Here is a 20,295-nt window from a genome sequence, read left to right as displayed (position 1 = left end):
AAACAGCCAAGATTGGTGGTGGAAAGACAAAATAAATACATTTTTAATGATGCTTTAGAGATTATGACATGTTCAGCACTTTTGCATGTAATGACCTAGGCGATTACCTAAAGACTAAATGTTTTGGAGGGTAAGACAATTCAATAGACAATCCGTACAACACATTTTGATAAACATGACAAGCAATTGATAATGCAAAAAACAACAGACAATTGTCCATTTGCTAAATGTGAAACACAATGAGAAATGCAATTACAATGTGCACAAGTGACAAGATGTGGAGATTGAATGAACAGTTTTGAGAATTTCAATTCTAATCTGAGAAATGACCAAATTGACTGAGTAAAACTGTAATAAAGACATAAAAGATGATTATATAATATAGAGCAAAGTTTAGGAAATCAGACACTGGTGCACTGAATTTTGAATGAAACAACAACCATGAGGTTAAGGTTCAGAATGTCAGTTTTCAGTAAATTCACACCTACACTGCTTTAGCCAAATAACAGACCTGTTTTACTATTTACAAAGTCACACCTATTTAGGAGACCATGCATGAGTAATCAGACATGGTAAAAAAGCTATTGTTTAGATGTATAGTCCGGTACCTCTAGGTAGAACTCATCCACAGAAAACAGAACATTCCAACATGGCAGAAAAGACATTAAATGTAATGATAGTCCCATAGAAATACAGGGGTGACAGAGACAAAAGTGAAATGTGTCTGGTGAAAAGGATTTGAAAAGCAGTTACTCAAAAGCATACATTTATTTTAAGGCAATGAGGCACAAGAGAAGAGAGCCAGACAATTTAGTTTGAAAGAAAACAGTTTATTGTACCTGTAAATCTGACTTTAAAAACGGGAGTTGTTGAGGAATGTGCTGTTCATGAATAAATAAAACTAAAAATTTTTATAATGCCTAGCACGAATAAACTTTTAACTTCAGCAGCAAGTAGAATCAGAAAACAAGGAGGCAAGGTATGGTCAACTTTTACAAGGCATGGTGGCTTTGTAGTGACTATAATGACAATACAAATATGTGCATTTAAAGTAAAAATAGCTTATGCTGTGGAAGCCTAAAACCTTCAACTCCACCAGGTCACCCGCATGAAATGTTATGCTATCCTGTTGCCCCATTTGATTAAGCCCGCTTTCATTCCAAGTGAAAATGCAATGACAGACACACGACTACAACAAATAGAGCTGAAAGGAGCTTAAACAAGGCTGGGGGTTCAAACAAGCCTAACATATACAAGAGAAGACCATACCCATGTTTGTCCAGCAATGCACAGCACATCAGTGGCAAAACACAAGACACAAATTCAGTGTCACTTTCCAGGGGAGGCTGAAAACAAATGAATGTTACCAAAGACAGCATCACAATACCAGAAATGTTCTTTTACACACACAAAAAACAATCAAACAAAAACAAAACAAAAAAAAATGAAACTTAAAAACCGTGAGATGTTATTACCCGTCTAACTTAGGGCCTATTTTAGGCATTAAAAAACTGCACTGAGTCAAGACAGAGTTAGTGGACAGAACACAAAATGCTAGTACTTAAAAAGATTCATCTAAGCAACAATAACAAAAATAAAGTCAACATTTCACAGCTCTTTCACCTTCTGCAAATGGGTGGCCAGAAAATGTAATTTTAAATGATGCTGATATTTTCTTTTTGAATAGAATAACTTCTCTCAAAAATAATACCATATACAGTTAAGTTCGTTCTCTTATATGATCATTAAACTCATATATATGATTCATATTCATATATATGATTTATATATATATATATACGGTGCAGTCACTGACGGTTTTATAAATACGAGGGAAAAAATGGCATTGGTGTCCATTGTTGACAGTTTCTACTTGGGGTCCTCGATTGTGCCCTTGCTAAGGTCTGTCATTTTGGGGTATTTGACCTTTTTCTGGTCTAGTTCATTCTGTGCCCATAACAAGAGCTTCAGCAGCTTGGCCAGTTTGGGCGTCGACTCCCTGTTCTCGTAATCCAGTACTGCCTGGTTGACCTCGCTCCAAACCTACAGGACGACACCATTTGTTCAGCATGAAACTAGCAGTGACAAGAGGCACCTTCTTAGGCACTGCTGTGCTTTTCACACACAATGACACCACCTTGTGGATAGAAAGCAGAGCTGTCAAGAGATCCAGGATGCATTTCTGTTCATTACAGTGTGTGTGTATTTATATATATACATCTTAGACACAATTGCACTGCGCGCACGTGTGCACACACACACACACACACACACACACACACACACACACACACACCTTCTGCCGCTGCATCATGTTAAGCAGGTCCCCGAAAGGCGAGTCCTCGGGGTTGTCGAAGGCGAGCAGGGCCAGCGTTCTCTCCATCTCAGTCAGACACTCCCGGCTCTCCTCTCCCTGCTCGGCCAGCTGCGACTGCGCAAACTCCAGCGCAGCCTCAGTCTCTCGCAGGCGGATCAGCTCGATCAGGTGCTGCTGCTGTGGGAGTGGGGAACATCCACAACCACACATCCCACATTAACCAGGGTTCATGGGGAGGGGGCTTAGCTGGAGTGGAGTTCCCTCCTGGCATTTTGGTGCAAATAAGAACCTGCTGCCAGCCGGTCACAAAATAAACTTTCTCCTTAGAGGAATCTATTCTGCAACAGTGACATCTGCATATAAATCTGCTTCTTACCCAAATTCTTATTAAACAAATAAAGATAAATGCTAAATTAATGTTTAGCATTTTTACTGTTGGCCTAGTTACATGCTTCAGCCAAGAAAAACAAACCAACAGAATTGCAGAGATAACAATGACAATCCCCAGCATATGTTATAAAGTTCAGTGGTATGCTATTCAGAAACAACGGAAGTTTGAATCTTTTCAGTGTATTTACCTGGAGGTGGAAATACAGGTATCGGTTTGTGTCTAGGAGCTCAGGATGAAGGCTGTTAATGAGGGAGATGGCCTCCTGAATCTGCCCCTTCAGAATCATTTCCCTGATCTTTATCCGCTCGTCCAGCGAGTCCAGATCCACACTGGGCTCAATGCCCGACTCCACCCGGAACTTCTCTGCAGCCTCCTTAAAACCCTCTGTGGAACCAAACTTGCTATTTTAATGCATGCATGTGCATTGCATATATGTTAAAGTGCATTCAAATGTGTGTGTATGGGGATCTCTTTTTTTTTTGTTTGTTTTTTTTTGGGGGGGGGGGGGGGGGGAGTAAAACATGAAACAACCACAGTTGAAATTCTAAGATCAAGACATACAAACGTTAACAGAGTACACTGCACAGTTCCAATGTACGTATGCGACGGTGTAAGACACACTAGATAGGCTATGAGGTTGGAAAGCACTCATAAAATCAGAACAATGAGCTATGCCACGTTACATGATTGAAAGAGACCGCTATCTTAAAACAAAATGCGCGCAAAGTACAATCGAAGTGACACACACACACCCGTTACTAAGTAGTTCATGATGAGACGGTTCATATCTGCTCTCTGGATGTGCACGTTGTTGAGCTTTTCCATCCATTCCTCCTTTGTAACGTCCTCCGGCTTTTCTGCATAGCTCATCATGAATACCCACGTCGCTCGAAAGTCAAGCTGCACCTTCAGTGAACAGAAATTAAAAGTCGTTGTCATAACAGGCGAATCTCACTTGAACTTGTAAACGCAGCCTGGCGCTTCGGTTACTGCTGTTAGCTACGGCTCCAGTATTAGGAGGTTCCGTGGGGATGTGTGGGTCGCTCGTTTCTGGTACATGAGGCGAGTGGTCAGCAATAAGACGAGACGGCGTTCGTATTTTCGCGGCGTTTTCCGTCCCGTGTTCAAGTAAACGCAACACAGAAGCCACCTGGTAGGAGTGTTAGCTGGCTGGCTAGCCGGCTAACTGCCTACGCCGCAGTTGAAGATAAGTGATTATGGAGATAGCTAGCCAATGCATTTTGAACCAAAAGATATTCCGGATAACCAGTTTCACGGCCGAATGTTAACATATATCGTGAGAGTTGTCGGCGTTGTAATAATAAAAATAACTGTGGCCTTGATAGGAAGCAAAACATTGAAGCCTGAAACTTACATGCCGACTTTTTGCGCGCTTGAATTGACACAGAAATTTCCGGAATTACTAAAGATAAAGCGCATGCTTAAACAAATTATTACCCGTTAATTTATTTTGCCTAAACATGCAAAACACTCTAATATGGCAAAATACTTACAAATAATTCTTTGCAATGGCGGTGGGCCTAGGATGGAGATCACGCGATAGAGGGCTGTAGTACATAACGAGACTTTAGTTCAGCTGTGTGATTGGCCGCTACAACCACGTCATAGTTGCTGTGGTAGAGCTGCCAGTGGTTGCCAGATCATGGCAGAAAAATGGCTCACAAGAGGGTGAAAACATCTTCTCTACGTTGTAAAAAGCACCCCCGGGGACATAATTATATATCCAAAGCGATATTCAGGTGGCAGCATAATTGTGGGAGTTTTTCTTTGTCTGGATAATATGATTTTAGCAACTACAATAAAACATTTCTCATCATTTCTCACTGTTTCTCTCTCTCTCATTCACATATATATATATATATATATATATATATATATATATATATATATATATATATATATATATATATATATATATATATATATGTGTGTGTGTGTGTGTGTGTGTGTGTATCCAGGTGGTAAAAGCACTTTGTTTGCACAACTGATAAAGGACCTCTGTCTGAAACGTCCTGTTTCATGGAGGCCTTTTGTACTTTGTATGTAACTACATTTTTAAATAATACTCTAAACGTAGTTCTGACTATAAACTGATAAAATGATAATACATACATTAACAAAATGTATTTTGTATTTTATCAATTGCACATTAAACAATAACGGAACATGAACTACTGAAATACTAATGAAATACTCCACACATGTGCAATCATTGTTTTCTTATCTGCTATTATCTGGTCTGATCTGAGCCTCCATTAATCCTAAATCGTAACTGCAGCAGATGCTTGAAACTCGTAAGTTGTCAATAAAGAATTATTGTGCTGACTGTTATTTAGAAACAATATTGTCCTTTGTAGATGTCATTACATCACATCATGACTCAGAGAAGTGATTATGGTGTGCAATCACACACAATGACTACTGCTAATGTTTACACATACTCACCTGGCCAATTGAGCTTACACGTCACTGATGCTCTCATTTCATAATACATGCTACAGAAACAAAGTATGCGTATGCTTGCATGAGCAGCTCTGTTATAGCAGAACGTTCAGGTTTACTGATAAAACCCCTAAACAATAAGACAGAAGGGGGGCATTATACTGAGATTCCTGTATTGTCCATTGTATACATCATCTGTTGTTTTAATGAATTGTACAGCATTATAACGTTTGGTTTTGGCACAATTCGTCAAAATTATAACCGGAAAAATTTACTTCTCAAGTAATTGTAGGCTACTGAAAACAATTGCATGCAAACTGCATAATATCTACTGAACATAGACTATTATCAATTAAAAGATAATTTAGAAAAATTACAAATATTGTCTTCTTTTGTGTTTTTGTGTCTGCACGCTGATATCGAATCCTGATAAAAGCTTACTTTTTATATTTATTATTTTTTTATTACTTTAACAAATGTTTTATTTATTAGAGTTCAAGTCAGGCAATACGATGTTTTCTATTTTTTATGGTTTCATTTTTATACACACTTCCAGGAATTCTACTTTTATTTTTATGTCCAGGAAAAATGTCTTTAAAATAGATATGTCTGTAACAAAAATTGTAGGGTCGGCACGTGACTCCAATTTTCTGATGAATATTTTCGTATCATTATTTATTCCTTGATTTAGACATTGCAAGTAACCAAAACGATAAAGAATAAAAAACAACTGTTCAACGATTGAAGACTGACAGGAGTAGTGTCATGAAAATAAAATCAAAGGGATATAATCGCCAGGTGCTTTGCGCTGAAAAACGTTTCTATTCTTGCGGCACATACACAATATTTTTTACTTCGTTTGTGAAACAATTTAGCATATCTCATTAAAAGCATGAGCCGGCATTAGAATATGGTTCTTGGTCAGGACAGAGCAATCTAAGACAGTTTTTTCACTGTTGGTTTGGGTATGTACGGTATTACAGACAATACGTCGTCAAGTGCATAATTTAGGTACACCTTCGTTCACGATCATTGATGGGAAGACGCAAGGCCTTGTGCTGTTTGTACGCGTTGTTAGTAGTCGCAGGATTTGATTCATCCAGAAAATGTAAACATCTTCCGTTTGCATCCTGTGTCCTTGCTTGTTTTAGGGTTTGACCCGTGCGTCTTGTCGGGACCTGTCGGGCGAGAGGTTTATAAATTGACTGTGCAAGACCCTTTCACGACAACAGGCAACCAACTTATTTCCTCCTCCTGTGTTCATTCTGTCAGAAAAATGTGCCGCTCTCCTTGTCACGTGCGTGCTACCTCAGCCCGAGCTTTCGGGGAGCGATGAAAAGCTCCACTTCTTAATGAGTGGAAACTATTCAGGGATTAACGACCTGTCCAATCACATCAGAGCGTAAAGACAAACAAACGGGCTGTTTTAAAAACATTGTAATCACATTCTACAAACATTAGCCTATAGTAACATTATAAATATTGTTTACAAAGGAATACTGCTTGGAATATTTCTGGAAATATTTTGACAATAGATGAGCCCATGGTGGTGTTGTGTTTGATGAATTGTATTATCAAAAAAATTCTCAAATCTATAGTATGAATAAATTTACCACAACAATTCTTCCCCCAAAATTTACCTTCTTTGTAAAGTCAGTTCCCCAAGACATCATTATACAAAGAGTTATTATAGTGTATCATACTGAGCACAACCTCTGTCATTTAAGATGGTCCCAACACTGCAGTGCTTTATGGGAAACAAAGACAAGTTAGTTACTTTGAGACATATTTGATAGTTTGCACCCTCAACAGAGAGTGTGAGATTTTAGTAAACAACCCTGGGCACCTAGCCCTAAAAGATGTTTTCACAGATACTTTAGGCAGTGTTTTGATACCCCATGCTTGTAAATGATTGAGTTTACTTTATGCAATATACGATGTATGATTTATTTTCTTTAATTCTCTTCTTCTTTCCATTTTAATTCCAGAACAAGGCAATGGGCAACCAAGTTCCTTCTTATGTTGAGCTGATGTGACAACATAACAGATGTCAATATTCTTCTCAGTTGTAAGAAATGCGATTATTTAGTCATCATTTGCAAATGCAAATGATGGTGATTAGAAATTACATCCTCGTTGTCTCTTGAACACCCTCCACGAGGAGGGGGTTGATGGAATGTAATCAAGCATTTTGGCTTATCTGGCAACACATCTGTTTTAATATGAAAAAGTGAATCCTCTAATTTGTTTCTGCTAACAGGATTATTGTAAACATTTTAGTGAATATATAACATGATTGGTGGATTACAAGCATGCATTGCCTTCTTATGAAGATGGTGCAAAAAATATCTCACTGACAACTGTATACAATAAATATATAAATATTCATCTGCTGAATTTAGTAAACCAGATCAAAAGTGTATTCAATTTAATTCATTAATATTTGGATTTAGAACATGATTACATTGTAGACGGTGAACTTTGGAGCCTTGCAAATGTATAGGGAATTATTAACAAAGCATTACTGCAGAACCCACAATTCAATAAAAAAATTCTTGCAGAGTACAGCACATTATCAGTTGTTTCTGTTGAGGATGAAGATGGTTATTATTATTTTTATTACAACACACCCCATGTCTACAGGCATAGGCATACACCCACCATGCAATATACATAATGTCGATAAATATAATGTCGAAATTATGTAAACATTTTTTATTGTCTGATGAACTTTACATAACTTGTAAATCAAAAAACTACAAGACAAGGAAAACAACAAACTACCAGACACATACGTACGATGATCACGTGATGCAGTCAAGACCGTGACCCATATCAGGAGACCTGCCCAGGGGGAGGGGTAGCACAGTGCTGGAGAACAAAGAATAAGACAAATAAATGGACAGAGGGAAAGGGCCTGGGAGTAACTGATATATTAATATATGGAAATTAAAGCATGCATAAGTGTGGCAGACACACCCATCTGGACACACACAGATGCTGACACACCCCTCACAGCAATATTTGCATATGACCTTCCACCCCGAGGGGTACCTAGTCTGATTTTTGCCTTCGAGCAATAATTGAGGGTGCTAGCTATGAGTATCTGGCACTAGCTATATAGAAAACTCAGCATGTAGAACAATACATGAGCATTAATGTATAAATTATAATCATAACTATTTGCTCATCTTCTCCTGACCTTGGCATTATATTTGAATGCAATTATACCATTAAGTAAATATTTTGCAAAATAATCAAAAATACACGTTATCAAAATATATATATGTTTTAATCTAAATCTAAAGAATATTAAAACATTCACTGACTTTTCAATGACTGTTTCAATAACATGTTTTAACATGGTACAAATTGATAGGCCCAGGTCAGTTTCATCATGGGCCAGACAGGCAAAACAATATATATATATACATATGCTACTAAACATGGATGGAATTGGGCTGGACACTGCTGTTGAAATTTCTTTACGTGGACCTAGAAAATGATCCCAATTCTGAGCTTGAAGAATATCGCATTGGTTGAAATTCTATGCCCCTTCTCTGGTTTGAGATCTTCAGATTTCAGACCGAATTCCACAGCCAGTTATAGCCCAGGGAACACAATCCTCGATGAGGCGGATTTCTGCTGTCTTTCTCTGTTGTTCTGCAGGCCGTGCAGGGGAAAGTACTGGGGCCAGGTATGGTACTATTACCTTATTGCTCACAACACCCGCTACACAGACTGTTGGCAGTCGGGGGGGAAAAGGGGTCTCCATGTAGTGGGGTGAAAGAGAAGCCCGTTGCTGGGCGACAGAATTGTGGTTGCCATGGTGAATTTGAGCCGAGCAGCTGAGCCAATCATGCAAGACATGTGGGGCAGAGTGGGTCTCATGCTAGTGAGAGATATGTGGATACACATGTGGGAGGAAGATTGGTAAAGAGAGGATGAGGAAGGTGGAAGGTGGAGAGAGAAGAGAACAAAAAGGGAGGTGGAGCTGAGGGAGTGGAGAATAAGGAATGGATTAACGGTCCACTTTTGGGTTTGCTGATCGTTTTGGCTCAACAAATTGCACACACGCACTGGACTATTTGCGTTTAATACGTTCAGCCGTTCTGGGTTGGGCTTACATCACGTAGAGGTGTTCTGTAAGCTCTCGTAAATAACATTGTCGCTCATTCACATATCTCCATATCTCCAGAACTAAACACAAGCTCCGTCTTTATGTTAGCTTCATTCTGTGGTCGCGACACCTTGTAATAGAGAGGCCCCGCTCGCGCCATGGGGTGGACTGACCAGTGAAAGACCAGAGGGGCGAAATGAATGGGCTCCGGCGTCATTGTAATGCAGAGACAGCTCCTCCCTCACGCGGCGGTGGAAGCCCAGAAAGCAGCCCCGTGACAGAGAAACCGCAGCGCGTTTTAGCCACTGTTTCCGGATGTTTCAGTGTGCTGGATTTTTACAATGGACCGCAACACGAGAAGGCCCCGAATGTGGATGCGTCGAAATTAAAATAATGGAGTAGGACATGAAGGATTAGAGCAAAGTGGATTCTGAACTAGGCTACTAAAAACGTCTTGAATTAAACGGAGCACTGGTAGATATATAGAGTCTTTGGTTAAGCTTCGTTACCGTTGAGATATCGTTGGGATGTGATCAAACTAAGAGGATGAGGTAGTGCTTTCAGGAGCAGGTGCCCCCGCCATTTTAGCGCGAGGTGCAGCAGGCTATATTGTCTCTGCGGCATTTTAGTCTGTGCCGGTATCACATGATCTTCACGTGCTGTAGGCCTCATCTTTAATCAATCTTAATGCTTATAAGGACAGCATATTTAAAACATTTGATGAATTCATTTGCGCACACGTCTCCCTAATATCCCCCCTCCAAAAAAAAAAAAAAAACACTTCACTTCAAACTAGCAGACATGTCCTATTATTATTTGCATTATATTCACTTGTGGCGACACAGGCAAAAATGATTTTAGACACAGAGACTATATTACCCCAGTCTGATTAAATGATTTTGGTCCACTGCTAATGTCTCTCTTGTTGGTTTTCAAGGGCATCCTACTGATGAGGATTTGGTTAACGGTTAGGGGGAGGGGGCTCGCGGTCCAGGTCATGACGTCACCTTGTCCCGATGTAATCCTCTTGCGTTGAGTCTTATCAGCAGAGGAGGGCGGGTGTGCGAGGGCGCGAGGAAGCGTTAATCTCTGCAGAATGGATCAACGAGGCCAAGACGCAAACGAGAGGCTATAATATTGCGGCAGAGGATGATTAAGATGCCGAAGGAAATACATTTTGTGCCTGCACCGCGTCTAACCAGGAGCGCGACACCAACGCTCGTGACAAGGACGCAGGGATACAGTGTGGCTGCATGAAAGATGCTCGACGAAGAACATTGAGCATCGCTTTGTTTACGGGACCTTTGAGGACTGTGTCGGTGTTGCACTGTTTTATTTTTACTGGGATAAAAACGTTGAGCTGGCTGGGGAGGGGCGCTGTCAGGTTTTCTGAAGAATATAAAGCTATGCAACCACCAAGTGGATGCTTAGGGATTGTGTTTTGTTTACCACCTACTTGGGTAAAAGGATGCATGTGACTGCGGCAGCTCTGCTAAAATGCTTGTAATTGTAATAATTTGTGTTTTTTTTATGTATACGTGCGACAAGCGTTTCGACGCGCCAACGGGTTATGCGCCCTTGATTTCGTATGCGCTGTAAAGCCTATATCGATTGCTTATATAAATACATTTCTGAGAACAGCAATACGTAGATGATGTACGGCATTAGGCCTACATAAGGGACCCATAAATTGGTATGTTAAATATTTTATGTTCTGCCACACAATTGTCAGCGTTGCTCAAAAAGATTGGTTGGTCGAGAGACAATAGCTATGGCTGCTTGCATTCGAGCTGCAGCATCCATCGTTGGCTAACGTACCAGAGCGGATCACGGGTAATGAGAATAGGCCGTTGGCCTGCTTAGAATGCTTCTGCGGTTGACGAATTAACATTATGCGCTCATCGGATGTAAATAAATGATGATTGGGAGGGATTTTAGCGATTATCCTTGTAATGTAGGAGATTATAGGTCCTCTAGTTGCGCTACCCTTTGAAGACAAGGCTTTGCCGCTGTGTACTTGGGTAGTTGCGCACGCGCGCTCCACGCAGGGTGTCGACGCTGGGCTCCCACTCTGCGTGTTCACGGCGGACCTTGATTTAATATCCATACAATTAAGGCACGCGGTGAATGCCAAGAGAGGATCCTTAAAATCTGCAAACTCGAGCAGAGATGAACTCGCGCAACGGCACGGAACTTGGAGAGGTAAAAAAAAACCCCACAAATGCTTTTGGTCACAGTGCCGACAAAAGCTGCGTGAGGCCGATGGTTGGGTGACGCATGATAGGAATAGCAATTTAGAATGTGTCAAATCCTAATTCCCTCCTCCCTTGGAAAGTCTTGCTTTTAAAATGCCAAATTATAATGGCGAGGTGCCATAGAGAACAAGATGTTTAATGAATTCTGAGATTGTCCGTTTTAACTTTGTCCCGTGTTCAAAGGACTAAGATCAGACTTAAGTCTGAAATCACGTGCATTCATTTGTCAATACAAAAACTACAGTGCGGCATCGTTTGGGCTTTTATTACTATTACTGTTATTAGGCTATTATTTTATAAATGCCAGAAAATAGAAATAATATTAATATTAATAATGCAGTAATATTATGTGCTCTTAAAAATTGTAATAGTAAGAAAGGATATATTTGCTTGTGCGCAGCTGTAGATTGGTGTAGATTTTATGCTGAAACATACATTTAATTAAGAGCATACATTTAATCTCTGCAGAGCAGAAAACAACGCCAGAAGAATGGAGATGTTCTTATCTGTTTGGCAATCTGATACTGTTGTTTTATTCATGTTTTAATAAAAGTGTTTTCAAAATAACTCACAGGCTAATATCAGTATTTTCCTTTGTCTCCATCTGACATTTATCTGAAGTGTCCGACTGTCCATTTGGTTATAGCCACCATAAAAGTATCTACAACACTTTGAAAAGATTTCTTTTTGTTCTTTAAAAACTGGCATGTTATTCTTAATACAAGGCTGCACTCAGAATGGTCATGGTGCACTGCAAATTCAGCACATTTCTGTTTAAGACAGTTACGTAATAGGTTAGTAAGTTCATATAAAATCTGCTTATCACACCATCTTCCAGATTCACAGGGTGTTAAAAGCATGACAGACTGCACTCAGTGACCATCAATTCAAATTTAACATTTCTCAACCAACCCCTTAGCAGCATTCTGAGGCCCCATGTTTTTGCTTTACCCCCTCCCCCCACCAACACACCTGAATCAAGCCATTAAGAATGTCGAGTACCTGGTACAGGTGTACAGGGAGCTGTTTGACGGAGCATGAATACCGCGTTACAAATATCTCTAGCAAAATCTCACAGCTCATCACCAGGGAAACAACAAACAAATAAACAAACAAAAAACAGACCCCCTTTCCAACTGAACAGATGTCATAAATGACATTTTGGTGAAAACAAAGACTTTGAACACAAGTTACAACATATAGTATTATTTTAATAATGACCATGATCAGATCTAAGAAGGTGATAGTGACCTTGCATACAATGCATATTCATTTCAGGGGTGACAAATGTTTGTCTTGTAATTTTTTTTAGTATTTCATATATTCTCATGAATCATTTGTTATATGATTATATAAATCTGAATCCCTCACAGGAAAACACTCCCTCTTTCGCACAGAAACGCACAAACACACACACACGCGCGCGCGCACAAAACAGCAAGCAGGTCCTAAAAAGAAAAAGGAGAAAAAAAGAAAAAAGAGAAAGGACTAAAAAAAAAAAAAAAAAAAAATCACACACAGAAACCATATACTCTTTGTTTCATTTTCTTACTTTTAACAGTAATCAGTAACATTAATTTTCAGGTTACACATTTGAGGCGTTCTTTGTTATTATATGCTCCTACGTTAAAGCTTAGCATTATACTGAGAAGGGGAAAAAAGAAACTGAACTCTGTTAAGAAAGGACAAGAAAGGAAAATATATGGGAAGTGATGCACCTAAACTGATTTCAAAAAGCAGTGAATGCTACATTTCTCTCAAATTGGCTTAAACAAAGAAACAGCGACCTCTGCTGGGCATCAGTGAAACAGTACAAAGTTACAATGCTGCTCTTGAAACAATAAGCAGAGTATAACAGAATCATAGCACTTGGCTCAGAACCATAACTCAAACGGTATTTTTTTTCCTCTTCAGTCCAGCCAGTGATGATGTTGACTTCCCTTGTAGAGGGTGCTCGGGACGTCTTTTCCCTGATTATGCTGTTGAGGTATAGTACAGCAATTATTTAACGGTTTTGATGACACTATAGCTTTAAAATGTTAAGGCTCCAAGCAGAAAAACAAGAAAAAACAGGAAAGATCAAAAGTATTGGGACTGACATGACTCGCCACCAAGAAAAGTTATAAGCCAAGTGTCACATAATTAAAAAAAATATAGTTTTTCTGTTACATCAACATTATCATCATTTGTCAAGACATTTCATTGTCCCTTATACGCAGTTGCAAATATACTCCCCAGATCCTCATCATTCAACTCAATTCAAAGTCCCCACTCCAACAACAAGATGTACGGAACGTCACCTCGATTGTACAAAATTAAACTGGCCAAGTAGAGTTAGTGATGTGGGTGGGGTGGGGGGGACCGTTTCATCGCACCACGTCATCGCCTCCTCTTAAACACCACCTCAAACACCACCCTCAAACACACAGGCCCCTACCACTCACTCCGGCCACCTCCACGACCCCTTGCCGTCAGAGCAGAGTGGGAACGAGGGTGGGCGGAGCCTGTGCGCACACACGACTGTCGGTCAGACACTGGATACGGAAGGGAGGAGGGAGGCATGTCAAAGCCGAACCGAATGAAAGAAAAAAAAAAAAGACCAAGCCCACAGCGCCGCTGTTGTGCCAGGCACGGCGGACGTAGTTCCCCACACAGGTGGGAGTTGGGAGCGGATGAGAGTTCCACGCTGGCCCAAGCCATCAGAATTAAATAGAGAAAACGAAAACAAAAACGCATGTTGAGTTTTTTTTCTTTTTTAAATTTCTTCTTGTGTCCTCCTTTTAAATTTCAGTTTCAAATTGTCAGTCCTAAAACAACCGTTGATCAAGCTAAAGGCGGGGGTTGGGGGTGGAGGTGCAGTCTTCTACTGTTTACTTCGATTTTGGCGTTCCTGGGAGAAAGGGAAGAGAGAATGGTGAAGGTAATGCTAGCCACTAACGCTAATCATTACAACAATGCCTGCAGTACTACTGTATACATATATCTGTATTCCCCCCACACACACCCACAAACACACACCCCTCCCCAACCACCTCACGACCACCCACCCCCACCCTTTTACCTGATCCAGTCGGGATCGATTCTGGGCTGGAGTAGTTTCGTAGTTCTGCCAATGTAGAGAAAAGGAAAACGTGATCAGCTTGATCAGCATCCTTCACATAGATCACACTGGAGCCCACAAATGGCAAAACAGATCACAACGAGCAACAACATAACCAGCAGCATAAACAGAACAAAAACAGAGAACATTAAGGGTGAATTTCCCCCATCTTGTAGTTACTTTCTGTAAATTTTGTGGTTGGTTGTTCTTCTTTTGTTTTTTTTAATCAGACAAACAGAGGGTGGAAAGGCACCAGTTAAGTGACACTGGCTGAGATGGCGCCCACGGTTTGGGTGCCCCACCAGGCCGTTCCAGAGGAGCCCTCGCTACGATTCACGTCAAATCCGTCAGAAAACAAAAAAGCATCTGGTCTTGGCAAGGAGGGCGAGGGGCATCGGCATAAAGAAGCCGCCTCGGCTTGCAGTACCACAGGTAAGGAGGACCTGCGAGGCTCTACATCAGAGCTCCACGTAGGAGCTAATTGTGGAAGACATTTCACCCAGCTGGTGCAATCGCGGTCGAAAGGATGCGTCGACTTTCAACGAAAACCAGCGTGGAAAGAGGGAGGACAGCGGAGCCCACGAGGTAAAGAAGGTACAGCTGAAGCGGAGACGTCTACTCCTGCAAACAAGCTGTAATGTCACAAGGGCCAGGAACATGGTGCCCTACTCCAGTTATCTAAACAGGGAAGCAGCTCAAACGCCTTGGTTCCGCTCACCTACCCAACCAAACGCAAGCCCCACAGAGTGGAAAACCATAGCCCAACTTACATTAGCTGGGAGCTCAGGGTTAACCATTCTGGCCTGTTGTAAATCTAGCCATGTCAAACCCAAACACAGCGTTGTAGTTCTAGGCACAAAAAACCCATTCAGCGATGAAGGAAACCACAGCCACTACTGTGGCTCACATCACAGCAGGTGTGAGTGCATCAAGTCTTTGTGTTCCAGTAGATCTTAATTGACACAAGGTGTCCCCCTGTGACCCTGCTGTTGGTCAACACGCAAACCCTACAAATACATAATTCTACAGAACACAAGAACAGATCAATTTCACAAGCATGGAAGGAGCGGTCACATGTGCGAACAGTTTGCACGTTACCTTTCGCACCACCTCCTCCTCCTCCTGCCGTTTCTCGTAGTGCGAGAAGTCGTCGAAGATGGAGGTAGTGTGTTTGTAGGTGGCGATGATCTTCAGCACCTGCTTGGCCTTCTCCAGGGGCACCTCCTGCGTGTCGCGCGAGTTGGTCACCGGCTTGTTGTCGTTGTTCTCCAGGCGGATGTGGCGGAGTTGGCTGTTGGGCACGTCCTTGACGAAGAGCCAGTCCACGTCGAACTTGCCCTTCCACTTGTCCTGCGCCCACACGCCCGCGCTGGTGCCGTAGTCCACGGGCGAGCGCATCTCGGCCACGCCACAGAAGTGCCCGCTGCCGTTGACGCTAAACAGCAGGTAGACGGGGCCCTTGCCGTTGATGGCGCGGAAGGCGGCGTCCAGGCGCTTGTTGCCGTGCTCCGTGCTGCACCAGATGGAGTACTTGATGGAGCGGTGGATGTCGTCCTCCGAGTAGCTCTTGATGATGAACACGCGCCCGTTCTTCAAGTTCCAGTCGAACTCCTTGGGGTTGTAGCTGTGCGCCGCGCGCAGCTTCTCCAGGACCGGGTGCGAGTCCACGCCGCCCGGAGGGCCCGCCCCGGCCCCGTTGCCCACGCCCACGCCGCAGGAAGAGCCGCTGCTGTCCACGCTGCCGCCACCGCCGCCGTAGCCCGGGTTACGGTTGCGCGGCGCCACCCACCGAGTCTGAGGGGGAGGGGCCGGGGCATGGTTCTGGTAAGGCTGCGGAGGAGGCGGGGCCTGCATCGCCATCTGCTGGGCGAGCGACTGGGCCGAGGGCATCGGCGGCTGGGGAGGGGGAGGGAGTCCGTGGGCGTGGGCTGGCAGATGAGAGAGGGGCTGCTGCTGGTGCTGGTGGTGGTGGTGTTGGTGGTGGTGTGGCGGGGGCAACGGGGAGGCCACTTTGGTCACGGGCCCCTTGCTGTCCCAGGTGCCGATGTCCATGTTGTGTTTGATGGGCGGTGGGGGCAGCGCACCCCCTGCCATAGGCATGCCGGGCTTGCTTTTTACCTTCAGCTGCTGCGGTTTCGCCGGCTTGCTCGCAATGGCCGCCCAGGACGTTGGCTTGGGTGGCGGCATGCCGATGGGGGTTCCGCCGTTGCCCGTGGCCACCGCGGCCGCCACTGGCCCGCCGCCTATCACAGAGCCCACCGTTTTAACGCCTGAGCCTCCGCCAGTGACGTCGCCACCAATCTTCAGACCCACCATGCCCTGCTCCAGGCTGTTCATGCCCGGCGCCTTGCTCAGAGTGTCGCTGTGGAATCCCGTCTGCCCGTCAGGCACCAGGGTGCCACCCAGGGAGCTGGGTGGGTAGCTGTAACTGCCCCCATAGGCGGAGCTCTGAGTCTGCTGACCTTGGGAACCACTGGTACCCCAGGCTGAGAATGCTGGGTTCTCTGGGAAAAAGTTAAATCGGTGGGGGTAGATACTACTGCCCAAGCCACCGGGCTGTCCAAACACAGTGTCATGCATGAAATGATGGTCACCATTACTGAGGGGAGCATAGGGAGTGAGATAGGGGATTGGAGGGTCACCTCCAGTGGACCAGGGAGCCTCGCTAAGGGGATAGGGGAACCCAATGGAAGGCGCATAGTAGCTGGATAAGTAGGGGTCAGTCATGGATTGGTAGCTGTTGTTCTGAAACATAGAAAATTTTACACTGTAAACATTGAAGTACAATTGTTAGAATGTCAATAAAAATCCAAGCAAAGAACACACATGGACAGCAAATCAAGGGCTTGTTAAGTTATAATCTGACATGAAGTGCATTGGTGATCATGGAGAATTATTCTAAACAGTTTTAATACCGTCACATGTATAGAGCAAATCTCATAAAGCAGGTCATAATGTTTAGGTGATGCAATACGCAAGCAATAAAGTTTTTAGAAAAAGAAGCTGATCTAATTATTTTGTCCAAAATACAGATGAATTGTCTCAAGCTCTGGGGAGTAAGAACTGTATCAACATGAACAAGATCAACCAAGATTTCATAATGAAATATGGAGTATTTTCAATAATGTCATCATGATTCTGTGAATCATGTAAGGGTGCCATCTGACACCCAAAGTAATCCAAGAACTTGGGAAATATGATACATTCATTTCCACAAGAAACCTCCTTTTTGGTGCATAGAAAACAAACACAACTGTGTTCAAATGCACATGCACTTGTGTGCATACACATGCACATAAATTTCTCACCGGATTAGATTGCCCAGTGAGGTAAGGTTCGAAGTCGTTGTCATGGACCGTTTCCTTTTGATGGAGTGAGCCATTTTGCACTAAAAAAGGAGAAAAACAGCTTTGTAACATTAAGTCATGCAAGGGACTACAGATTTTTACCCCCCCATGAAGTTTGTTTATGCCTATTCTCTTCAGATTTAGTCACGTGACCTAACAGGTCTGCTCCATTGGGTAACTTTTGATCTGCAGTGATCTGACCATTAATCACCAAACAAACATCTCATCACACTAAACATCAACTGGTGCATCGATTAATTAATGAAGAGGACAGAAGAGCATCCCCACCCCCACCAGATCACAAATGTGATTTGAATCTGCAAATCTAAACACCTCTCCATTATCCATCTGTGATTAAACCACACACACTCATAACTGAATACCCAAATATAAATAGCTATTAATTTGAATCAAGTGGCTATTCAGTTCTTTTAGTTCATTGGATTTGGAAGTCAGGCTTTAATATATGTGGGTATGAATCATCTTAAATGTTGAGGAATACATGATTTTTGTAACTGCGTGTCTGAGTTTGTATCTTAGTGAATCATCCAGGACACGTCTAGTGGAACATGACAGATAGAGAACGCACGTTAAATAAGGTCTGCGCATTTGTGATTAGGCATAAGTAACGTGTGAGTCGTGCTATGCACTAACTATCACGAATTCGTGTATATTAACCAATTTCTTATGTATATTATGTATGTACACGAACTCATAGTGCTTAGATGCGACAGCAATATACCCTTATGGGTGTCCGTTTTAGTCATGGAGGCGAGTCATTGATTACATTGTATGAGTACATGTGGAAACAGCGTCGTACCAAGGAAGATTACAAAACCAGACGCACCAGCGCTTACTGGGACGCCATTACAGGTGATTGGTCAGGGGGCAAAAATGCAATTAACGTCCAGCCATATCTGTTTTATATACTGCTCAAGCATCGCCAGAAGGCCCCGCTTGGAGTTTCAGAAATGTTACATTTTTGCCACAAAAAACCAGAATAGGCACGGAATTCCCAGTTAGGCCATGACAAGGAGAAGCGACTTATATTTCCGACCTCCCTGCGATTAGGCGACTGTGTGTATGTGTGTGTGTGTGTGTGTGGTCATCCCGACTCCCTGCTAGCTGCCTGGCTTCTTCTGCATTCGCCACACTGGCCCATTACTTTTTTTCCCCCCTCCTCTGACTTGCCGTGATAATGAAGACGAATGAATCGCCAAACATGAGGCACATCCAAATGTTAAGCTGCTTAAACGTGACTTACCTTTAGCATCTTGTCCTTTCGACGTCTTCCCGTTTCCGTCGGCGCAGATAACACGGGAGAGATTGAGGGTGGACAAACAGGTCAGATAAACAAGCCCGCTCGCCACTCAGTGCCCTCACATGCAGGTAAACGTAGCCGACGCGTTATTATAACACACGCTACCCAAGCTAAAGCTACACAGACGAGGCAAACATGTTCAAATTGTTCAACATGAGGGGACTAACGTTGGTTTGTACCGTTAGGACCGCCGGAGAACAGCAGTCGTCTAGTTTACCGTACGGCGCCTCAGGTACTTCAGGCGCTCACTAGCCAACACGACTGTAAACCCACCGAGGAACCGATGGCAACCGTTACCACGGCTAACTCCTGTTAGCTCAATTATATCTTTTTTCTCCCTCCCTCTCGCTACACATGTGTCCAAGCGAACCCACTCGCACCCCGGCCGTCCGCGGTCGCCGTCGGGGCTCTGCGGCTAAACGCGGCCGGACGCGCGACCCGTTCCTCCCGCTGAAGCTCGACCCGAGGCCTTCACCTACGGCCACGGCTGGTGCTGAGGCGGATAACCGCGCATTCGCCGGGAAAATGTATCGGCGAGGCCTACCTGTGGGTCAATACTGGTGGTAGACATAATTCATCAACAAAGCCCCCGTAACGGTTAATCGTCAGAAGTCTTGGACACTCTGCGGCGGTTCCGTGTGTTCCAGACCCGCGTTTCCTTCCTCGGGTCCGTGGCGGGCTAGCGGGCTAGCTAGCTGGGCTTCTTTCTCTCTTCTCGTACCGCACGAATCCTCAGCAAGTTCCACGACACGAGTCGGCCAGTCACAATAAATTGAGTATTTCACAATCCCGGTCCGTGTGTATTTCTGAAAATTGTTATAAGCTCCGCGTTTGGGGGGGGGTGTGTTTTTTTTTAGTCCAAATTGTTGTTTCACGGCGTATTCTTCTTGGATTTTTCCTGCTCCCTCCAGCCTTCAGTTATTGTGCAGCCCAGTTCACTTCCCCCCAGCTCCATCCGGGACCTGCGCGGAGCGCGCTGAC

At 43.3% G+C, this 20,295-nt stretch overlaps 2 protein-coding genes across 3 annotated transcripts; both read right to left on the bottom strand.

Moving 5' to 3' along the window:
* Nucleotides 1-809: 809 nt before the first annotated feature.
* gid8a (GID complex subunit 8 homolog a (S. cerevisiae)) lies at nt 810-4,375 on the bottom strand. Of its 2 annotated transcripts, none has more exons than XM_077003666.1 (5): nt 4,223-4,375; nt 3,461-3,614; nt 2,896-3,092; nt 2,297-2,494; nt 810-2,043 (listed from the first exon to the last, which is right to left on the bottom strand). In XM_077003666.1, the coding sequence occupies exons 2-5, from the start codon at nt 3,579-3,581 to the stop codon at nt 1,870-1,872; spliced, it is 690 nt and encodes a 229-aa protein (XP_076859781.1). In that variant the 5' UTR covers nt 3,582-3,614; nt 4,223-4,375; the 3' UTR covers nt 810-1,869. The 2 variants fall into 2 exon arrangements, with proteins under 2 accessions (XP_076859781.1, XP_076859782.1); XM_077003667.1 differs by lacking the exon at nt 4,223-4,375 and adding an exon at nt 4,084-4,207.
* An 8,361-nt stretch (nt 4,376-12,736) lies between these two features.
* On the bottom strand, nt 12,737-20,279 carry ythdf1 (YTH N6-methyladenosine RNA binding protein F1). The gene is made up of 6 exons (XM_077003665.1): nt 19,859-20,279; nt 19,258-19,282; nt 17,955-18,034; nt 15,745-17,391; nt 14,608-14,652; nt 12,737-14,436 (listed from the first exon to the last, which is right to left on the bottom strand). The coding sequence occupies exons 1-6, from the start codon at nt 19,883-19,885 to the stop codon at nt 14,410-14,412; spliced, it is 1,851 nt and encodes a 616-aa protein (XP_076859780.1). The 5' UTR covers nt 19,886-20,279; the 3' UTR covers nt 12,737-14,409.
* Nucleotides 20,280-20,295: the final 16 nt, after the last annotated feature.

This window comes from Brachyhypopomus gauderio, chromosome 4 (genome assembly GCF_052324685.1).
Source record: "Brachyhypopomus gauderio isolate BG-103 chromosome 4, BGAUD_0.2, whole genome shotgun sequence".
Classification (NCBI taxonomy): Eukaryota; Metazoa; Chordata; class Actinopteri; order Gymnotiformes; family Hypopomidae; genus Brachyhypopomus; species Brachyhypopomus gauderio.
Note: the sequence above shows the minus strand (reverse complement) of the source record. Positions and strands in the feature narration are given on the sequence as shown.

Bases quoted from the DNA above. Each gene is read 5' to 3' on its own strand.
- gid8a (XM_077003666.1), bottom strand. From the start codon at position 3,581: ATGATGAGCTATGCAGAAAAGCCGGAGGACGTTACAAAGGAGGAATGG. The intron at 3,093-3,460 runs GTGTGTGTGTGT...TTGGTTCCACAG, and splicing joins CATGAACTACTTAGTAACGG to AGGGTTTTAAGGAGGCTGCA. The intron at 2,495-2,895 runs GTAAATACACTG...CCACTCCCACAG, and splicing joins ACCTGTATTTCCACCTCCAG to CAGCAGCACCTGATCGAGCT.
- ythdf1 (XM_077003665.1), bottom strand. From the start codon at position 19,885: ATGTCTACCACCAGTATTGACCCACAG. The intron at 19,283-19,858 runs GTAGGCCTCGCC...GGAAACGGGAAG, and splicing joins CCACCAGTATTGACCCACAG to ACGTCGAAAGGACAAGATGC. The intron at 14,437-14,607 runs GTAAAAGGGTGG...CCTTTCTCCCAG, and splicing joins ATCGATCCCGACTGGATCAG to GAACGCCAAAATCGAAGTAA.